The 22,520-nt window shown below is 39.3% G+C and overlaps 2 protein-coding genes across 2 annotated transcripts; both read right to left on the reverse strand.

The window, feature by feature from the left end:
* Positions 1-12: 12 nt before the first annotated feature.
* LOC119414642 (segment polarity protein dishevelled homolog DVL-3) lies at positions 13-13,640 on the reverse strand. The gene is made up of 15 exons (XM_037681743.1): positions 13,072-13,640; positions 11,633-11,702; positions 9,755-9,870; positions 9,164-9,282; positions 8,583-8,718; positions 7,961-8,051; positions 7,811-7,880; positions 7,468-7,607; positions 6,954-7,030; positions 6,784-6,851; positions 6,379-6,528; positions 3,821-3,952; positions 2,860-3,027; positions 2,490-2,693; positions 13-712 (listed from the first exon to the last, which is right to left on the reverse strand). The coding sequence occupies exons 1-15, from the start codon at positions 13,230-13,232 to the stop codon at positions 354-356; spliced, it is 2,061 nt and encodes a 686-aa protein (XP_037537671.1). The 5' UTR covers positions 13,233-13,640; the 3' UTR covers positions 13-353.
* Positions 13,641-14,574: 934 nt separating this feature from the next.
* copb2 (COPI coat complex subunit beta 2) lies at positions 14,575-22,269 on the reverse strand. The gene is made up of 22 exons (XM_037681744.1): positions 22,159-22,269; positions 21,611-21,748; positions 20,343-20,429; positions 19,997-20,123; positions 19,748-19,896; positions 19,398-19,544; positions 19,141-19,240; positions 18,917-19,059; positions 18,439-18,638; positions 18,196-18,306; positions 17,977-18,065; positions 17,775-17,881; positions 17,471-17,614; positions 17,117-17,247; positions 16,777-16,984; positions 16,475-16,585; positions 16,138-16,352; positions 15,907-16,045; positions 15,668-15,805; positions 15,472-15,549; positions 15,171-15,317; positions 14,575-15,057 (listed from the first exon to the last, which is right to left on the reverse strand). The coding sequence occupies exons 1-22, from the start codon at positions 22,159-22,161 to the stop codon at positions 14,962-14,964; spliced, it is 2,808 nt and encodes a 935-aa protein (XP_037537672.1). The 5' UTR covers positions 22,162-22,269; the 3' UTR covers positions 14,575-14,961.
* Positions 22,270-22,520: the final 251 nt, after the last annotated feature.

Consider the following 22,520-nt stretch of genomic DNA (forward strand, 5'->3'; position numbering starts at 1 on the left):
TGAATGTTTTTGTACAGTACCTCAAGACTTTTGTTGTGACTTGGCGCTACATAAATAAACTGAATTGAACTGAACCAGACACTGAGAAAGACACTTTGGTTCCATGTTGAGCGAGGGCGTTTCTTCACTGAAGAAAGTATGGGAATTATTAGGAGGAAAAACAGTCGAGGTTGAACCTTTTTTTTTTTTTTTAGCATGCTAGACTGGGTTGGTTCCATTTATGCTTTTAGGAAAGTGTAATCAAGGCCTTGAGTTTTAGCTTTCTGCTATCTTGACTCCTTGCCCCATCGTTCTTATCCTTTTGGCAAAACATTATCAAATCTGCTACTTTGTTATTGAACTACAACCCAATGTCACATTACATCAACAAAGAACTCTCCAGCATTGCCCACAGCCATACGCAGAGACTGGCGTGAAGCCGTGAGCTCAGGGGGCACAGAGGTCAGCTCCCTGCCTTGTGGGGCTCCAGGTGCAGCAGTCGACAGATGTGCGGGTTGTGGGGGCAGGCCAGGGGGCCCATAAACAAGGCCATGCCCAAAGGCTATAGAGTGGGAGTTGGCACTGCGATGGCTGATGGCGCTTCGAATGCTTCGCTCACTGGGGGGCGCCGCTGAGCGCTCACTTGGAGCTCTGTGGCTCCTGATCTCTGGTTCGCTGCCGCTGCCACCAGACTTCCGTCCCTCGTTCTTGCTGCAGTTAGAGCCGCTGCTTCCTGTTAAAAGAATAAGAGACTATTGTTAGCCCAAGGAGAAATACAAACACAAGCCATCTATTACTGAAAACAACTAGATTTCATTTTATTACCACGTGTACACCGTTTGCTGTAAGAGGAAGCCCTTAAGAGTGATGAGGTAATGTTAATACCACTTGTATGAATAAGACAAAGCCCAGATTGTTAACTCTGTCATAGAACACCAAATCTATGGGATACACATATTTAACGTAAACTGCTGCATGAAAAAGGCTTGAAAATCAGCCACGGCCTCCATCAAAAGAAGTAAGTTATTCTAAACTTGTCCACTTTTTACACGAGGTAGTATGCAACCACAAAAAGAGAAGACTGCGTAAGTGAGATGTTGCTGGGTCCAGCTGCTGTTCGTCAGTAAATATCCCAGAGTAAGCAGACTGCTCATGAAACCACAAAACCCACTTTTCTCCCCAAACACACTAAATACACACAAAAAAACAGCTCATAAAACAGTGTGGGGGTTGTTAGAGGGAATATATTTCACTTTTAATCAACTGTGTTCTTAGTACACAGTGACCTAAAATAAGGAATAAACTGATTTTAAAAAGAGTCATTCTTTAAAGGAATGCATTCTGCCTTTCATTCTTAAGTCTCACATTAAGATCCGATGATGACAATTTGGTCAAACCCTGAAAATAATGTTATTCATTATCTTATGAGATGTCACGGTCTGAGTTTGTCTTAAGAATGATGCTCATCTACTACCACATCAATTTGTAGCTCAATATGTTTTAACCTGAGTTATAGTCATTTTGTGTTAGCTGACGTAGATTACTTGTGGTGGCCATCTTGAATTGTGTTGGCTCCAAAAGGTGACCAGCTGCAGAGGTAAATTCAACAATTTCCTGGAAGTTTCATTCAAATCCATTTAGAGGTTAATGAGATATTTGGCTTACAGACATAAGTGACTCAAAATAATAATTGCAAAATTCTCAAAGATCTGGTGCAATCTAAGTAATTAAAGTATGTATTTGGGATCAGCCTCAGCTACTACCACACCAAACTTAGCTCAATGGCTGTAAAACTAAGTTGCAGCCATTCTTGTTTTTAGAGGCCAGCTGGCTGTGGCGTCCTTCTTGAATTAGTTTGAATTCTTGTAAATGTGCGTGCGCTGATAACTTTCTGCAAGTTTCATTAAACCCTGCTCTGTGGTTGATGGGATATTTTGGTAACAGACACAAACACACACCGGCACAAAGAAAAATCTATTACTGTCCAAAGAAGTTGTCAAAACTTGTTTAACGTCATGTAGTATCTGCAGCTCAGAGATAAATAGCAGAGAAAAGGACAAAGCAGCAGTTAAACTATGTTTTATTCTATTAGAAGTGTTTTATTAATGCGTCAACACTGTTTGTTTGTTAAACGTTCTTCTGATCACATGCCAGTTTCTATAAGGAGCTGTGGAACCTACTCCAGCTTTAAAAACTTTTTGAAACTTTGGCTGAAAACTAACCAGAGGTGCACTCGTGTAGATTACATTGTCCATTTTCTTATGGCGTCATATCTTTATTGTAATTTCATGTTGTGTTATGTGTTATATAGGTGATGTTTGTTTTATTCTCTGCTTTGTTTTGATGTTTCTTGTTCTTACCTGCCTTAACGGATGAAAATTAGCTGTTGTGCTAACTCTGGCATAGTTACATAGAGGCTTACCTCTGATATGTTGATTAATACGCATTGTCCTAATTTGAATAAATCAGTGAAATGAAATGATGAGCACGTGTGGCAATGGTGGACTCACCACTGTGCTGGCTCCCTGCGCTGCCAGCACCTGGCCCTCCATGGAAAGGCTGTGGCAGGTCGTAAGGATGAGGAATAGGAAACTGATAAGGAAGGGCCATAGGCCAAGGAGCTGCCCCTGGGTGGGGCAACGGAGGGACAGTGTCCTGGTCTGAGGCACCCCCACTGGAACCATCGTGGTCATGTAGGGACAGGTGGGTCATATCTGATAAAAACAGAAAAAAAAAAAAACAGATTTCACTGTACTTCTGAGCCACATTAGTTATACACAAAAAGACCCAACAGCTGACAGTAAAAGTCACGGGAAACATCACTTTGAAGTTTGTTTTTATAGCCAACAGACTCTTCATAACCAAAAAGTTTCTACTTACTGCCACAGAGGTCTCCAAAGACATAGTAGCACTGTTCAGAAAAAGTGATCTTGTTGACAGTGTGTCGAATGTAGCCAGCTTTCAGCAGGTTGCTGGCATACTTCCGTGCTTCGCGGCGATCTGAGAACCCTTCAACATGGTGGAAGAGCCAGTCCACCACATCAGAACCTGACACAATGACACACAGGGCGGAAAATAAACATTTTACATGGAAATGAAATAAACACCATCTGCTCCCTAAACAGGTCTCTCTTGAAAATGAGTTCTCGTGGCTCAATGAGACTAACCTGGATAAATAAAGTGTAAATGAAAAAAAAAAAAAAGAAAAATTGTATAGTTCATACTAAATTACTTAAATGACTGCTCTCTTATACTTTTATGCATAAAAACAAAAAAACAACGACAAAACTGGTGGGGTGCCTTAATGCTTATTTTGTCCTTTATTCTATTTTTATTAGTGCATTTCTTTTATTTATATGTAATGCCAAGTGTATGTAGTCTTATACACAGGGTTCTGACAACTTCCTGAGACTTTGCTGTATTTTATCAAATTATGTTTGCTGTTCAATGTAAATAAGTAAGGTTTATTTAGATAGCACCTTTCACAGTTGTAATATCAAGTGCTTCACAATAAGAGAAACTGCATACATAAAAACAAATATACGTACAAACATACATACATAAATAAATGCATGCAATACACAATTAAAATATCAAAACTAAAACATCCAACTAAAAGCCCGTTTATAAACAAATGTCTTTATATGTTCTTTTTAAATGCATCAAATGATTTATAATATCTTAATTTTACATTGATTTTAAAAGCTATTCATTTATAATGGTGAAAAATTACGAAGGAATCTAAAAGACATTTATGGACTTCAAACACGTTTATAAAACATTGATGAAACCTTGTGAGTACGATGATGACGATGATGAACTGTTACTCAGATAAACATACCAATAAAGGCATTAGCGATGGTTATCTTGAGCCACATCCTGTCCCGCACCTCCAGCCCTGACTCTGGGCAGGCCATGGCCTTAGCAACAGTTGCCATGTCGCTGTGGATCGAGAGATGGAAGTCATCGAATCCTATAAGAGAGGACACATATAACTTACAAATATTCATCCATTACCTTTACCAGCTTCTTCCTTTTAGTGTTGCGAGGGTCACCGATGCCCAACTTATAAATATTCAGTTTTTAGAAACAAATGTATTTATCTCCACTGTGCATTGAACTGTTAATTACCGTTCCCCCGCACATTGGTGTTTATGCAACTAGAAAAATGCTGACCTGTTTTGAAAACTGTCAAATAATATAGTGGTTGGAATTGAAGTGACTGTTTATATATATATATATATATATATATATATATATATAAACTACAAAAAAAACCAGGTGGTTGTAAAAAATGTTTTGCTCATATATAAAATAATAAGACAATATAATAATAACAACATTAATTTATTTTTGATCGGGACATGTCTTTTATCCCCCACATTAAAAACGTTACTAGAACCGCCTTCTTCCACCTGCGTAATATCTCTAAAATTAGAAACATCTTATGTAAAAACGATGCAGAAAAACTGGTCCATGCATTTGTCACGTCTAGACTGGACTATTGCACTAGTTTCTTATCTGGGTGTCCAAATACTTTAAAAAGTCTTCAGTTAATCCAAAATGCTGCTGCTAGAGTCTTAACTGGAGTTAGTGGGAGAGATCATATTTTTCCAGTTTTAGCTTCTCTCCATTGGCTCCCTGTCAAGTCCAGAATTGAATTCAAAATCTTACTCCTAACCTACAAAGCTCTCAACAACCTAGCTCCATCTTATATTACAGATCTTATTGTTCCATATTTTCCTAACAGAGCACTTTGCTTTTAGACTGCAGGTTTACTTGTGGTTCCTAGAGTTTCCAAGAGCAGAATGACAGGAAGATCTTTCAGTTCTCAGGCTCCTCTCTTGTGGAACCAACTTCCAGTTTCTGTCTGTGAGGCTGACACATTGTCCTGTTTTAAGACTGGGCTCAAGACTTTCCTTTTCGATAAATCCTATAGTTAGGGTCAGCTTGGGTTTCCTGAGCTATCCCTTAGTTATGCTGCTATAGGCTTAGACTACTGGAGGACAAATTGACCACATTTCCTCACTCTGCTGCTGTCTTTACCTGCTTTACTCTACCTGTTTGTATTTGTAATTATTTATAGCTTAACATGTTTTTGTCTTTCCTTCTATAGAAAGTCCACCTGGACCTGCCAGTGTGTCCATTCCTCCTTCCTGTCCTCTCAAACCCCAGTTGTTCGAGGCAGATGGTTCTGCTGGAGGTTTCTTCCTGTTAAAAAGGAGTTTTTCCTTTCCACTGTTGCCTTTGCGTTTGCTCAGGATGAGAGACTGCGACGATATGAAGATTCAACACAATCTGCTGGCTTCCTTTGATAGAGAACTTTTACTAATTGGCTTTTGTACAGTGCCTTGAGATGTGTGTGAAGATTAAAAGCATCAAACGCTGCTTTAAACACAAAGGTTTGATTGACAGGTGATGGTGTGTTTTATGAAAGAGCAAAAACTATAAATAAAAGGAAGCGCATCTGCGTCTTTGAACTGTGTATAGGGATGTTTTTTTTAAACAGCATATCTTGTCATTATTTACAATGAAACAAGTGCTTAAAGCAAACACAGACTTAAAAAGTGTCAAACAACGTCAAGAGCACATGAAGTGGTCTGGTGGCTCTGTTTGTATCTTGCAAACCAATTTTGGAATAATTTCAGTAACTTTGCACAGTGCTGAAAAATATTTATCAAAAAATAAAACATACTGGACTTGTATATCTCAGAAAATACTTTTGTTGTATCACACATGCAGCTGATTGTAATTCATCATCTAATGAAAAAAAAAAGAGAAAACCCAGCTGCAAATGATTTGACAGCACAAATGTTCCTTTAAACTTTGCTGTAGCTGCAAATAAAATACAAAGTGTATGAAAGAAGTCCCAGATTAGTCGTAAAACACTGGAGCCAGCAAATTGACACCAAATAAATACATTAAGGGAATAATTTGAACAGAACTTTTGGTATGCGATTGTAAGAAACACATGTTCTGTTTGAAATGGAAAAGCTTAAATATGCTAATCATATAAGCTGGTTGCAAAATGTGCTCAGAGAGGAAACATTTTTCTCGAGAAATGTCAGTCGTTTCCAAAGATCACAGCGAAGATTAAACCTGAGTTATGACTCGGTTTGAGCGAGGGTTACGGAGCAGATGGAAGTTTTGAGGCCCAAAACTGGAACACAGCAGTCGCAGGAATGTAGTTTCAGGGCGAGGCCACACTTACAAACTCAGAGTAAACTCTTTGTGTCAAGAACAAACATAAACAATACAAATCACTAACTTTTAAAAAAAAAAAGACACATACTATGAGGATTATGTGGAATCTAAATTAAAGTGATGACAGTTGTTCTGAATAAAAGTGTCTTGAGAACAAGACGCAACAGGCGGGGAGGTGGTGGTGATGGGACTCACGCTCAGTTTCAGGGATCGAGCTGCTGATGGAGGAGCTGGTGGAGGTGACGGTGCTCATGGAAGGACTCATGCCATAAGCAGGATAGACTCCGGTCATAGCAGCAGTGTGGGAAACCCATGCAGCTGGGTCAATGGGCCGGATAGGCTCACCTGTTGAATGCAACAAAAGGGAAGCAGTTGATGACTGCTGCAAAAATATAAATGGTCCAGAACCATGTTTATACTGGTGTTCTTTCACTCGTTTACACAAACACTACGTTACAATGCAATCACACATGTATATATAGAGCTTTTCCCCTCTAAATCACACGCTCAGCATATACTAGGGGCAATGAAGGGACTCTGTCTCTTGCCCCAAAAACACGTCTAAACTTTCACTGAAATTAAAGAGAAGCAATTACTCACTCCGGGGCAGAGCAAAGCAGCTCCGGGGGTTTGGGTCCCAGCATTTTGCAACAGTCAGAGTAATGGGGCTGGTAATAAACACAGAGTTACTAAAACACTGAGAATACCATCAGTTCCCATTTTATTAAGTTTGGTTTTATGGATGTAATTATCTTGTATTTGCAGCTGACCCTGGTTTGTGCACGATGTCCCGTAGTACTCGGACTGCGTCGTCATTACTCATATTCTCAAAGTTTATGTCGTTCACCTACAAGAGAGGAAAAAAAAAAAGCCATAAACTTATACAATATGTCAGACTTTGTGCTTTTTGCTTTAAATAGCGTATAATTCACTGTGAGACGAGGAATGGGCCTACTATATAAATAATTTTCTACACGTTCCTCAGCTATGCCAATAAATCCTGCTGAACGGTCATTAATTGGTCTGGGACTGTCTCAACAAGGGGTAACGTGTAAAATTCTGAGAAAGGATTTTTCCATGTAAACAGTTTTACAGCATGATGACCTGCAACTAAAACAAGTCAGGAATGAGTGCATGCAGGGAACAGAAAAAGACTGTGAAAAAAATGCAGAGTAAAAATCTAAAGACGTAATGCCACACAAGCAAACACAATTGTAACATATGTGCCCAAAGTCTTTTGTAATTTTGTGTGTTCCTCTTTCTGCGCCTTCACTTAAAACACACCTGTAAGAGCATGTCTCCAGGTTCTATGCGTCCATCTGCAGCCACAGCTCCTCCCTTCATGATGGACCCAATATAGATCCCCCCATCTCCCCTTTCATTACTTTGACCCACAATACTGATGCCCAGGAAGTTGTACTTCTCTGTGAGGTAAGGAAAAAAGTACATTTTAAAGCGAAGAAAACAAAACATACAAAATGTGATCTTGACCTGCATCTAACAAAACTATACAGTTTGTGTAAAATAAATTTGCACCCAAACGTTACATTTGTAAGTCTGTTCGGAAAAACAGAGTTGCTTGTTTATCCTTTTCTGTATAATTTTCCTAAAGGAATTAGGGACTTACCCATATTGAGCGTTACAGTGATGATGTTAAGCGACATGGTGGAATCTGTGATGCTGCTGAATGACGACGACTGCAGGAGAGGTTTAAAGAATCAGTTTTAACGAACAAGCTGATCTGCTGCCCTTTACATTCATCAGTGCGGCGCCTCACCCTGTCCATGTTGGACGCTTTTGGTTTCCGTCGGCGACGGCGGTGTCGTCTCATTAGTCTAGAGGAGCTTTGTTCAGTGGAGCTACTGAACCTAGAGGCAACAATAAAACAGAAATTCTGATAGAAAATTCAAATATTTCTTCTTTAGTATATATTTAGCACATCATCTGAAGGGGGGGGGGGCAATTAAAAAACAATTTAAAAATCTGACAAATTTTATGTAAAGCAGCAGAACTACAATATTTATTCTCATGTAAGTTGTATGAAAATAAACTTTCAGTCTACATACTTAAAATTAAACGTATTTAACCGATATCATAAAGATTTACCCAAGAAAACATTTGTTTAATTTAAAAAAGTAAAACCTGATAGATTATATTTGTAGAAATGTTCATCTGACAACTTGTCATTTGTCCAAATATTGAGATCACTACAATTTCTAAAATGGGTATTGGTGAACGATGGGGTTACTACAAAAACCACCACAACATTACACTGTGCATTACACTGTGCATTACACTGTATACCTGGATTACTGAGCATGGACTTTGTTATTACACTGTACACTGATGTAAACAATTAACTCCATTTCAGTTTTGACTCCTGAGGCGGCACGGCTGACCTGCTGGTTGCATCATCGTCCTCTGAATCAAAGCAGGAAGTAGACTCCAGCTCGCTGCTCATGAAGGACGAGCAGCTGTCGTACTCGACTCCTCCGCGTCCCATCGCTCGTAAAGAGTAGCCGTTCTGTCTTCCACCTGTTTGTGTAAAATAAAACAATTATTATTACCACAATTCAGTTTTTTAACTCAAAATGATAAAAACACAAACTACAAAATTTAGAGTAAAAACAGATGTTTACCAGATGCACTCCTCATATTTTAATGTGATTCAACTTTATTTAGGGAAAATTTAAAAGATCAAAACAACTTTTTTTTCTGATCAAACATGTCCTTTACTGATAAATATCAAAGGGTTATCTAATGAAACATAAATTCGAGCTCTTGGGAAACAAACCTGAACATTAGTTTTTATTTGTTAGCGTTGTTCCCATGGCGACTTGTTTAAAGTTCATCAATTGCAAAAGCAAAAGTGCCAACACATTTAAATTAACATTATAACTGTGAGATGTACAAAAACATTAGAACGATAAATCCGGTAATATCCAACAATTCAAAAACAAACGGCACACATCTCTCTGACCGTGATCGTTTGTGTGCTTCCGTCTCGGCCTCTCCCTCTCCCTCTCTCTCCTTTGTGACACCATGGAACCGGTTTCTGTGTCATTGTCCAAACTGTCCCGCCCGCCTGCTGCCTTCCCACTTCAAACAAAACAGCACAGGATTATCTTTAACCATCGTCAGAGCAGCTGAGTTTGTCTAACAACCATTAAAGCAAAGGTTGAGTTTAAAACCACCATGTTAAAATTTGACTGCAGTTTGTATTAAAGCTGCTGATGATGCAATATGAAGCAGAATATTTGGCAAGCTTTAAAGACGTGCTTATTGGTGAGCACTAAGGTACTGACTATCACCTATCCACTCAATACCTCTGCTCCAGAACACTTACAGAAACTTATTTTTGAAATGTCCCAATGAACACAACATAATACCAAAAGCAGTCTCGTAATAAGATGGAATTTTGTGGCCAATCACCAGATTTTTTTTTTATTTCATTTGCTTCTTTTTGGCTCCAATCAGAATAATTGGGAAACAGAAGGCACCAGATTTCTCTCCATCTCACTCACACACTAAAAACTCAACAGAGTACCAAGTCCTCTTTGAAAGTACTGACTGGTAGGAAGGTGGTCTCGAGTCTCCAATGCCCCCGGTCCTCTCCAAAGGTGGAGTTGGCTCTATGCTGTCTGCGACCGAGCCTGCGTCCGTGTGAGCTCCATCTCCAGAGACAAGCTGTCGACAAAAAAAATATCAACCAGAGGCACGAGGCAAAAATGAAAAGTTGTACGAAGTCAGAGAGCAAAGTGGGAAATAGATTTACAATAAACAACTTCTATGTTAACAGCACATTCAAAGCCTGCGTGTTGAATCTTGTTTTATGGTCACAACATAATTGCTTCCCAGCATTCACATGTGATACACTAACACTGTTGACGCGTTCCTTTTGTAACTAATATGCGAGATACTAAGGTGTTCCCGTTGATGGGTCAAAGACAGAGTAAGCAGCTAATTCAAAGAGTTGAGCAACAAATAGTTTGTGCAAAGATTTAAAGTTTATCAGCTTGCTGTGCTGCTGACATTACAAAGGTGTAGGCTTGTATGTAATGTTCAGTACAATTACTACAAACATGCAACGCCTGCTGGAAACTGAATTAATGTGATTACACGCACTTTATAGGTCATTCAGTTTGTGATTTGAGAGAGGAGCTGGATTTTTGTCTCCCTCTCTGAATGAATCACTTCAAATACGAAATAGTGAGTGTCCTATTGTCATGCATAAAAAGGTGGAATGTAAACAAAAAAAAAACTGTGGTGTTGAAAATACAGCAAACATATTTAATAAGAATAGAGAGGTAAATTTATAGCAAGAATGTCAAACTGAATCATTTGAACAAATAAAGTTGTAATGTTGAGTTCAACAACACTTGTTTTGTTTATCTTTATGTCTAGTTTATTTCTGCTACTATTAGTTTTGGCATCCCACATAAAGTCTCTTGTTGTTGTGGAAGCAAGCAGCATGTGTGTGTGAGGTCCAGACGAGTACCACACGGACGTGATGTAAACAAATAATTAGATAAGCAAACTTTTGTCAGCCGTCAGTGAGACAGTGCTGCTGCATTGAGGACCTGGCCTGATGCAGATCAGATAACTGGACCCCAGAGGACAATCAGTCAGATCACTGAAACAACACATGAGGAACTGTAGATAAACAAATGGATGTGGTAGGACGTACTCTTCACTCTACGTGGAAAAACTCATCAACCCCAATAAGATAAAAGTACTCACACCCAGAAATGAAGTGCTTTTAAACCAGCAAACAAAACTTCAAAGACTCTAATGAATATTACCACAACAGAGACAAGCATCAGGCTCAGAGTGATGGATATAACCCAAGCAGCTCGCAATAACACAGGGCTGATGACTCTCAGATAAAACCTATAATTACAACCACATAACAAAGCATTAGCAAAATGTATCAAGATTTTACATTGAGACGTACAAGTCTCTGAACTTTATTTTCTCCTCCCTGAGATTTAATCTTCTTGTTAGGTGACTCAAAAGTGATCACCTTTTCAATGGACATTTTCTTCCTATCCTGTGATTTCACTTGTGTTTAATCCAATTTAAGAAAAGGACAAGGGAGGCTCTTCAATAGCTTCAGATGTCTTTGTGCTCTTTAAAACAAGAACATCTTTGTTCTTTAAAAACTACCCTTAAACGATTTTTACATATACATGTTGTCTAGCTTGTTTGATAACATCAGCTAAATGCTTTAAAAAGCTACACCAAATGTAGTTCAAATAATTGAAAAACAATTTACAGGAAAGAACAATGCACGTGTTGCTCAGAGGATCATAACTTGATAATGATAGCACAAAGTGGGACAGCTCCCTAGAGATCATGGTCATGGTCGGTGTCCAAGAGATGGAAATCACTGTTACACAATAATCATGAAACAACAGTGAACCGGCACAAACGTGTAGTCTGAACCTACCCATGACACTACACGTCCATTAAAACAGGGCAGCTTAGCGTTGTCGTCAGATATTTCTTCCTTTACAACCCTGTAAAGAGAAAGAAGCTTCTTATAGCCAACTGTTACCAATACAAAAAACATTAAGTGGACAATAAATCATGAAGACATTGTGGTAAGATGGGAAGTACATCCATCAGCCAAAACAGAGACTGAGAAACCCAATGCTGTTACACACTGGGAGCTTTTGCAGCGTAGTTAAAAGGCTTGGACAAAAGCTGTTTCTGTCTCTTGAATACAGGGATACTCAATTGGTACATCACATGTAATTTGAAAACAGTAAGAGGCTATGTTTGCCCAAGTTATTAAGGCCAGAAACACTGACCCCTAATATACTAATAAAAAAATAAACTAGTCACATTTTTTTCCTCAAAACTTTAGTTTTAGACACCTGGAATGTTTCATTTAAAACCTGTTCTCTTGCACGAAGAGTTATAAATAAAACACTGTTTCTGTTGATTTACTTTAAAGTTGTTCTGTGTAGTTTTGAGCACACTGAAGGTCAGACAGAGACCGTCCAGGGGCCCCATATGGCCCTCAGTTAATATTTGCACAAGTTTCCAGCTCAACACTTAAAAAACTTGCATCTAAGAGGAAGTAAATACAAGTTCTATGAGTTTCATTGAAAACATGGGCACATAACCAATCAATTAAGAGCCCTAATGTATATTTCAATAGTTTTCTACTGATTAGAATAGTGGTAGACTACTGCCCCACCCTAGTTTGAGTTTAATCAGAGGCAACAGAAGGAAAATATTATAAAGCAAGTGTTAAAAACCTCACTACAGTTCACTTTTCTTCCTAAAAAATGTTGTCTAAAAGGAACATAAAAGACTACTCATCAGACCATGATGTTTAACACAAAAGGGCATGCACATAAAGCTGCCAGAGTGATGAACAGGACATTCCTGTGTCCAACTCCACATTCCTCGGGCTAATAGACAACAACAGCAGGGCCTGCTGCTCTCAGCCTGAACTGACCAGCCATACATCAGCCTGTTAGCATACGCTTCAATACATTAGCCAGCAGATGACAGCAAAAACTACTAAGAGTCATGTGTGTCAAATACCACTGTCTTCACTTCATCTTTTAAAAGTTAAAAAGTCATCGTCTGCTGCACACGACTCTTAACCAACGGCAAAACATGGTCAAACAAATCCGAGAAACAGGACGTATATGCTAGCTACACAGGAGCAATGTAAACAAACAGAGCCGCTGGTCGCTAGCAGCTAACAAAGAAACGGCAGAGAAGGAAGCTGGCTAATAATCAACAACTAGCTAATGTACGAAGGAAAAAAGCCGTGATGATAATAATGGCAAACAGCTGACTGTAGTAACATGTAAGCTAGCACGGTTAGAAAAACTCGTCCTGACGCGACACACAATAACTCTTATTTACCCAAAATCATCGTCCATAGACTTAAAGAAGAATTTGTAATTTGGTTTCTTGAGGACATTTTTGAAGTCTGCGAGAGTGACTTTGTCCGCCGGGACAGCCAGCTTCACAAGGTACGGTGTCTCCTGGTCGTCGAGGTGGTAGATAATTTTGGTTTCCCCCATCTCGGACTGTGGTTGTTGAGGTAAGGCAGGCTGGGTGCATCAAGCCAAAGGGCCTGGCAGGCTCCCTCTCGGGCCCCGACTCCCCGTGGTGCTGAATAGGCCGTGCCGTGGTTCTTTCAGGTCTTTCTGGCTCGCCAGCTCGTTGCTTGGTCCTGGTTCTGTTTTTCCTTATGGCAGCAGCTCGATGAAACGTCTGCCTTTCTACTGAAGGAGAAAAAACTTGCCCCTCCGCAAAGCGTCCCGGGGCACCGTCCGATAACTGAATCACCTTTGACTCCGTTTATGTGCAACTTTTAATTTACCACAGAAGCCTTAAAAAAGTGAAAAGGAGTGTAAAAATGTAGCAAAATAAACATTCTCGGATGGGTTGGTTTTCTTCTTGGTAACTGCCAACCACGGCACTTTGTTGAACACGAAACAGAAAAAAAAAAAAAAATTCCAACCCTGTCTCGGAAGATCGCCATCTACAGGACAGGAGGAGAACTGCAGGCAAATGGGCACAGACTGCCAGGTTGAATAAAATTAAAAATGAGGATTATTTGATTCTGATTTCACTGCCTGCAGCTTGTTTTTAGTTATATTAAAAAACTTTTCACCTAGAATCAGTTAGTCAGGAAAGGGTGCCTTCAAAATGTTAGAATTCAGGAAGTGATGAATCTAAACTCAATAGATGCTGTCTGCATTGCTGTAATCTCAGTAATACCACAAAGAAAATTAATCATACATTTGAATTTATATTGTCACTTCTTTTTTTGTACCCAGAGTAAACTGGTGTATTTGCAGTAGAGAAACTGAGATGAATCTTTAAACAGGAAATGCAATGAATATACAAATTTCATTAGTCATCTTGTAACTGATCCTCTAATTTGGCTTATTTAATGTAAACAGACTACACAAAAGATGAAATAGCAGGGAATAACATTTATGACTGAGTGAAAAAAATGGTGTAAAACTTAATCTTAGTGTTAAAATTAAAGGTTTACTTTTTGAAAAACTGTTTATTCAGAGTAAAACAGAAAAAGTGGTGTATACTAGTGTGCGACATGGGGCAAATTATTTCTAGGTGCATATCACACACACACACGTTTTGTTTTGCATATTGGAAGAATCAAAACACCAATGACTACCAATTTCCACATTTGTTTTCCTTCCAAAAGAAACAAATTTCAAAAGTGCATAATTAACCTAAAAAGGAGTTGGAAAATCTGACTTTTCATCGTTAGACAAGGAATTAAGTCTGGAAACAAGTTGGGAGTCTTTTCTTTTCCCAATACTTTTCAAAATCCGGAAAATACTCAGAACATGTTATACTTTGAGACTGTAAGAACTCCGTAAAGCTAACTTTGTGTTTTTTTATTATTTATTACATGAGAAGTCAAGCAAAGAGCCTCTTAAAGTCAAATAATATGTACAGCAAGCAACCAGAATTTATTGGACTGAATGAACTTTGATTTGCTGTTACAAACAAAGCATAGAGACCAAAGAAATAACTGCTGGACATATTCAGCAATTCTCATTTGATAAACTGTGTACAAAATTAGGCAAACAGTATTTCGACCTGTTTTGAGAGTTAAACGACAGAACTGTTTCTAGTGAATCTTTTGATGAGTATACAATAAGACAATAAAACTTTTTTTTTTCAATACAAATACAAAATAAAGTGAAAGGAATTGGTCTCTTTCATTTAAATATGCTCCAAAGAGAGCTGGAGAGCAGAATGGTGGCAGATTTAATCATCTAGAAATTCATCGTCGAGGTTAACGTCTGTGGTGTCGATGTCACCGAGCTCCATGTTGTCCAGGTCAATCTCCAGCTCATCCAGAATCTGCAGAAATACGCATAAAGAAGAAACGCTATTCTCAGGTATTTCCCACTTATGCGATTTTTATCGGTTTCTTTTGAGTCATGCAACTATAATACAAAATAAAAAAGACAAACCTTATCTTTCTGTGTGTCTGAGAATGTTTCTTCCTCCTCCTCCTCCTCCTCCTCCTCCTCCTCCTCTGTTTTAGGAGCAGCAGGTTCAGGTTGTGGAGGCATCAGAGGAGACACTGGGACTGAGGGAGAGTCTTCACTTTCTTCTGTCTGTAAAGAAAAGTGAGATGAATGAGAAAAGTTTGAAACTTACATAACATGCAACTCTAAGCCAACCTTCTGCAAGATCAAATACTTGAAAATAATGACACTGTAAGACATTTTAGGGCAGCCATCAGAGACAAAAATGGTACTGCAGACTAACCTTGGAGACGAGCGGAACGAAAATGCCTTTAGGCTCATACCCCTGAGCCTCCTCAAGAATATTTCTGTCTTCATTGGGCTGAGAATGTGAAATAAAACAAATATATAATCATCGTTATGGTATTCAGAGCTGAACGTGAAGTGATTAGTATTCATGATGTAAAACTGCCATTTCTGAGCACAATGACAAGCCTTACAGTAACAAGTGGATAATCTGTAGCAGGTCTGGAGCTGCCCAAGCAGCTCTCTCTCAGGTAATGTTCAGCTGCGAACGCCTCTTTCAGGCCAGGAAACAGATTTTCATACTCGGTGGGGTCTGCTAAAGATTCTGCAGCCTGCAAGGATGAAGAACAACCTCAAATTTAAAATCTCTTCTTTTTATAAAAGCAAAACCAGAGGTTTCCATTAAAAGAAATTCAATAATAATTCATCGAACCTTCTGGTTGACTTTGGCTAAACTCTCCCTCCATAATTTAACCACACGAGACACCTGACTAGGCAGGTACGTGCGAGCCAGGAAAGCAGCTTCAGGTAGTCTGTTAGTCTTGATTAGAAGCTCCAAACACTGATCCAGTCTGGAGAGAAGACATTACATTGATATACACTTTTTTTATTGTAAGAGAAGAACAAATGGTGTTTCTGAATATCTCACACATCCAACACTCACTTTCCCTGAAGGAAGTATGTCATAAAGGCCACATTGTTTTTGCCGTCTCTCTCTGCACCTTCAGCCAGCTTGCCCACCATGGTGGCGTTTCCAGAAGCCGTGGCGAGGAGGAGCAGGCCACCATAATCCTGAGCGTGGTGCAGGCACTCCTGGGCCAGGCCAAACTGGCACTTACTGATAGCCAGCTCTGCTAGCTGCTTCCATTTCTGCTCCGACTGCAGAGGTCAGAGTAACGAATATTAGGAATGCGGTTGAGCAGTGATAAGTTGCAAATATGGGAACTGTCTGAAAATGCCTTAAGGTGGACTAACTAATGATCATAGATGACAGTTCTAACCTCTGCTTCCACAGCCAGCTGGTAGGCAATCTTCAGCTCTCCCAGCTGCAAGGCCAACTCAAACCTGTGTTCAGGATCTGTAGACACTGCTAGGGCCTGCTGCTTGAAGCCCTGAAGAGAAACAAATCAAGACGATCAACCTAAAGAAAACATTCCACTACTAGTACTTTTCAGGCTAAAAATTAGAAACTAGCTAATTCTACGAAGAAGTCCTTGTCTCAGTCTTTTTAATGTGTTTGAAACAAATTAGAATTACCAAGAGGGTACAAAAAAATAAGTCATAACCATTTTGTTTTTCTTACCTGCTTCTCTAGGAAATGTGCCACCCTGGTCCTCTGTTCTTTAGGGATAGTTGGAAGCACCTTGTCTGCCATTCCGAAATCCCTTCTCATTACAGCAGTCTGGTACTCCAGGACAGAGACCAGCAGGGAATAACTAACTATGTTGAGCTCCTTGTCTCCGAGGTACAGACGGTCATCTTTGGGTATGTAACCAAGCAGGTACATGGTTCTGCAAGAGAAAGCACCAGCTGTTGATCAGTGTGCAGCCAAAATAATGGTTTAGATTTGCTTTACTCAGATATTAAATGCCTTTTTTTTTAGGCAGATTTCATAAAGTCAAACCTAAGCAATCAGGTCTTACCTGTCCAGATGTGCAATAGTCACAATCTCTCCTCCTACATAGTAATTGAGTCTGTTTACAGAGCTGGTGTAGATGAAGCAGTCTCCAACCCAAAGTCCAGTCTTCACGATCTCCTGGATCTCTCCCTGGACCTGAACAGATGGAAATGACAAGGTAAGGGAGTAAAATGTTTGTATATAAAAAACACATTTGTACTAAAAATGTAATGCCAACTTAAAAATATTTGGCAAATAACTGTATTTTGAATTCTTGGGTTGAACTTGGACCACAATGCAGCTATCAAATGTAGCTCAAGTGGTTTTAGGACTGACAGTAACAATGTTTCCAACAAAGTGCATTCACCCACTTACTGACCTCAAAGGCATCTTCAATCCCATCCTCTGTCACGCCTTCATTGTTCTCTTGGGAGGCAGCCACTTTATCTGCCATGTAACGTAGAATGAAGAAGGACTCCTCTGTTGCAATGCAGACCAACTCGCCAGAGTCTGACCAAAAGATCTGCACAAAACGTAAAAAGGAGATGAATGAAACTTAACTTACAAAAAAATATACTGTACAAAAAGCCTCAGGCAGTCTTAATAAGTAATCAAAATATAAATTGTTACTGAAAATAAATATACAAAGTGGAAAGACAAAACTGACAACATAGCTGTCTTACATGCTTGGGTTGAATCTCAATGCGACGGATTAATTCGGTGTTCTCCCAGTCATAAAATGCAAGACCGTTCACTGATCTCACCCCAAGCAAAAAGCCCCCGTAGATCCCTGCAGAGCAGAAATGCCAACACAGTCAGTAAATACATTTATGTTCAATCTGCTTTCAAAACTACAACTCTAACCAGCAACAATGCCCCAATTACCTTCTGCTCCAAAGTCGGGCTTAAAGGACTTCTTTTCTTTGAAGTTCTTGAAAATTTTGACAACACTGTTGCTTTCTCTGATGGCATATCTGTTGGGAAGAAATGGTCAAAATCAAATATTATCCCATTGCTTTATTAGTAATAGTTTCAGGAGGACTCTTAACATTTTAAGTGCAGCAACGCATCTTGAGATACGCTTCAAACTGTGTGTACACTTACTCAGAGGAGTCGTGTGCCCAGACAAACTCTTGAGCTGAGCCGAAGCTCTTGTTCCTCAAAGCCATGGCGGTATAGATGATATACTCGCCGTCTCCACACACCACGACAAACCTACAACACACAAATTTGGATAAAATTTGATCCAAAGTTCTGCATAATGCTGACCACCAGGGACAAGATTTTGAGAAGATCTTAGAGCCTGAGGATGTTTTAACCGCAAAAAGAGTCAGTGAGTGTGTTTACCTTCCATTAGGGTTATGCTGGATGGTTTGAGGGTAAATTTCACAACTGCCCATATCTTTAACAGCCAGAGGAAGTCTCTCTCCATCTTTGATTTCAGTGTCACCCATGGCCTTCAGGTTGGCCTGCTGTATTTCACTATGTTTAGCCCAGATGATTTTGCCATTGGTGTCCATAGACATGGCTGGCTCCTCCCGACCAACCTATATGTCAGAGGAGAACAAAATAAATGAAAGGAGTATGAAAACTATTCAAATATTCTAATTCATAGAGAATTTAATCTTCAGTATTCTGAACGCTTGTCAAAAAGTTTTCTGTAAAGTTTTTTTTTAGTGCTGTACAGAAAACTTTGCATCCATTTGTTCTGCAGAAGTTTCAAGTACAAACTTAGCTATAAATGTGTACACTGCAAAATGTTATAACATTTGTTTAGAATGCATCATTTTGACTTTTAAATATTTTAACTTTTCTTTTCACCCACTTTGATAATGATGCTGCCTTCATCGTATCCCAGCGCCACGTTGTTGGAGCCCCTCAGGCCACACACGCACCACACTCGTTCCATCCCATAGTTCAGTGTGCTTTCCAGCCGGTACGTGCTTGAGTGCCAAATTCGCACAGTACCTACAGAAAAAAAATAAAATAATGCAACTTACAAGTGAACGAAAGCATTTGTGTTTAAGGATGAGTGAGACTTCTGCTCACCATCCTCTGATCCTGTGATGATTATGGGCAGCTCTGGGTGGAAGCTGACACAAGAGACATTCTGAGCATGACCCTCCAGAGTCTGAACACAGGTCTTGTTCTAAAACACAGGAAAAAACATTTGTGAAGATAAAATGTTAAGAGAAAGCACAAAAATATATTTTAACACATTTTAGCAGTCAAAATACAAACAGAGTGAAGTGTTCTAAATGATATTTAAATGATGGCACAAACAAATGACCTAGTTGTTTTCTAACCTGGTAGTCCCAGATCTTGACTTGGCGGTCATCAGCTCCTGATATCAGGTACGGCTTGTCTCCTCCGCTGTAATAGTCAATACAGTTTACTCCTTTCTCATGACCCTCCAAAGTGAAATTGGGAGATGAAGACCCCAGCTGCCAGACCTATGAATCCCCACAAAATGACAAAGAATAAATTAATGTTTCCCTGAAATATATTGAGATCTGAGTACCATACTCATCACATCCAACCATAAGGTACCATCATAAGTTTCCACCACAAATATAAAAAGATGTTTTCTTACATACAGCAGTTCAAAACAAATCATATCTAAATGATTCACAAAAATCTCAAATTAGTAATCTACCTTAATTGTTCTGTCCAGAGAGGCGCTGGCAAACTGATTGTTGTCCTTCGGGTTGATGACAATCTGCATAACGTAATGAGTATGACCCTCAAACACCTGACTACAAGACCACTTCTTCTCCCAGTCCCACAGCTTGATCAGCATGTCATCTGCACATACACATTAATGCACACAAAACCATGCAAAACTTATGTTAAGACACAGTTAAAAAGGTGTTAAAAAGTTAGTAAGACACAGCTTCTAACATACCACTGCTGGTCAGGATGTATGGCTGTGTTGGATGAACAGCAATGCAACGGATGTAGTCAGAGTGGGCCTCAAACATGTGGACCCGCTCCAAGGTGTTGTAGTTGAACACGCGGATCTGCATGTCATCCTGAACAAAAAGATCAAATTAGGAATAATCATGTAATTCAATATATGGCCTATGTGCTCAGTGTTGCGATTTTTGTTGCAAATATTTAAACACTTATAAATCATGTCAAATAAAACAGGTTTATGTTTATACTCATTATTGTGCCAGAAGTTTGCAAAGCCACTAGTGTTATGGAAAACCAACTTTCATAACTGTAAGCACAATGCAAAAGTTACTCACTGCTCCTGTGATGACCCAGTTCTTCCTTGCCACAAATTTGGAAGCTCTGACAGGCAGGTCACACACCTCAAAAGTCTTGACCAGAGTCTGAAAAACCAGAACAGCGTCTTTGAATATGACAGAATATAACAAAATATGGTCCTTCATTTCATTGTTATGCTGATGATTGTCAGATTTATCTGCCCTTAAAACCTAACAGTTCTTGCTCCATTCACCCTCTGTTAAAATGTTTTGATGACATCAAAGAATGAATGGCTTCAATTTTTTTTAAGTTTTAATGATCAGAAGATTGAAGTTATTGTGTTAAGCCCTAGCTCTATCGATGTCTCTGATCCTGTAAACCTTGACTTTCTTCAGCCATATCTGAAGCAGTCTAACAATTCTTGGGATGGTTTTAGACTCTGACTTTAAGTTTAATAAACAAATTAACTCTGTTCTGCACAAAATTTCTTCCAGTTACAGCAGAGCTAAGCTTAAGTCAGTGTTGACCATACCTGACCTTGAAAAACTAGTCCATGCCATTATTAATACCCAATTGGACTATTGTAATGCACTCTCTGTTGAGGCCAGTCAGGTCTCCATTTTATGTTTCCAGCTTGTCCAAAATGACACTGCTCGGTTCCTAACTGGAACTTGTAGGTTTGGTCATATTACACCAGTTCTGTCCTCCCTTCACTGGCTCCCTGTGCATACCAGATTCTGGTTTTAAAATTCTCCTGCTAAACTTTAAGTGCCTAAACGGCCTTGCACTCTCATGTCTCTCTGAGCTACTGCAACCATAAGTTCCTACTCAGGCCTTGAGACCATCTGATCAGCTGCTTTTGGCTTTTCCAAAAACAATATTGAAACTTAGAGGTGATCGGGCTTTTTCAGTCATGGGGCCCAAACTTTGGAACAATCTGCCACCCCCCACCCAAACTTAGGCAGGCCACTTCACTCGCTGCTTTCAAATATCTGCTAAAAACTCTATCTATTTTCTCTGGCTTTTTACACAGCGTGACTATTTAGTATTTTATTGCTCTGCGTTTCTTTTGATGCTTGCAATTAATTTTCAGTACCATCATATTTAGTTGTGTTTTTTCCATAAAATTACTCCCACTGATTATTGGTGATTAGTGTTAAGCACTTTGATAACAGCTGCTGTTGTAAATGTACTTTATAAATAAAGTTGACTTTGTAACAGTCTGCAACATTAAGATCTCTCATGCGCCTGTCACATATTCAGCTGCTTGGTGGTGCCTCTTTTAAAGGTGTTTCAGTCTTCTTACCTGCGTTTCGTGGTTCCACACGCAGACGCTGCCGTTGTAGAGACTGGCCAACATCCATGGCTCGGTTGGGTGAAGGTCCACACTCTTTACCCGGTCCGACCTGGCTGTTAGCCTCCGTTTAATGTCCAGCCTCAAAGGCTTAAGAAGCAAAACAAGATAATTATGTTGTCATTGATTTGTAAGTCAAAGTGTCGCCATACAGTTAACTATTGTACACTATTTGTTAAGAACGTTAACAAAAATGTCCGAAAACACGAACACCAAACCACGACGAACCTTGTGGATTTCTATGCAATTCCTGGAATTTAACGTCCATGCATCTTACAAATAAATCTGAAGATAACTCAGAATTAGATATGAAACATAAAAACCTAAAAAAGCCCTCAGTGATCAATTGTGTTTGCGTATAAGCTCTCGTGCCAACTCAAGCTAGTTAGCCGCTAAGCTGTATTTGACTAGATCTCCCCATTTTAATAAAAATAAGCAGTAGTCTTAGTTGACATATATCGAATCTAAATTTTCTAACAAATACCTAAAATGTCACTTACCATGTTTTTATCCCCGTTTTGTCACAAGAAGATGCAATGAATGCTCAGTGAACAGTTTTGTCGGGGTCTGAATGTTGGCGAATGAGCCGTGGAACTGACGTGGAACTTCCTGAAACAAAGTCTCGCGAGATTTGGATTCTGGATTCTGGAAAGATGACGTGACACAAGGAATTGTGTTTTATGGCAATACGTTTTAACATAAAATCGATTAGTCAGTCTGTAGTTGCATTCTAGATCTAAAAATGAGTTTTGACTAAGAACAACTACATTTTGAATATCCAGAATGCTAATTTAAGACATTTGCCTGTATAATCTGTGAGTGATGAAGACATCGAAATATATACGCAGAGGCCTCATTGACA

Source organism: Nematolebias whitei, chromosome 9, assembly GCF_014905685.2.
Source record: "Nematolebias whitei isolate Nwh7 chromosome 9, NemWhi1, whole genome shotgun sequence".
NCBI classification, from domain to species: Eukaryota; Metazoa; Chordata; class Actinopteri; order Cyprinodontiformes; family Rivulidae; genus Nematolebias; species Nematolebias whitei.

Bases quoted from the DNA above. Each gene is read 5' to 3' on its own strand.
- LOC119414642 (XM_037681743.1), bottom strand. From the start codon at position 13,232: ATGGGGGAAACCAAAATTATCTACCACCTCGACGACCAGGAGACACCG. The intron at 11,703-13,071 runs GTAAATAAGAGT...TTCTCTTTACAG, and splicing joins TCTATGGACGATGATTTTGG to GGTTGTAAAGGAAGAAATAT. The intron at 6,529-6,783 runs GTGAGTAATTGC...TGCATTCAACAG, and splicing joins CTGCTTTGCTCTGCCCCGGA to GTGAGCCTATCCGGCCCATT.
- copb2 (XM_037681744.1), bottom strand. The intron at 20,124-20,342 runs GTGAGTAACTTT...CTTTTTGTTCAG, and splicing joins ACTGGGTCATCACAGGAGCA to GATGACATGCAGATCCGCGT. The intron at 15,058-15,170 runs GTTTGTCTTTTT...GTATTTCTGCAG, and splicing joins CAGACACACAGAAAGATAAG to ATTCTGGATGAGCTGGAGAT.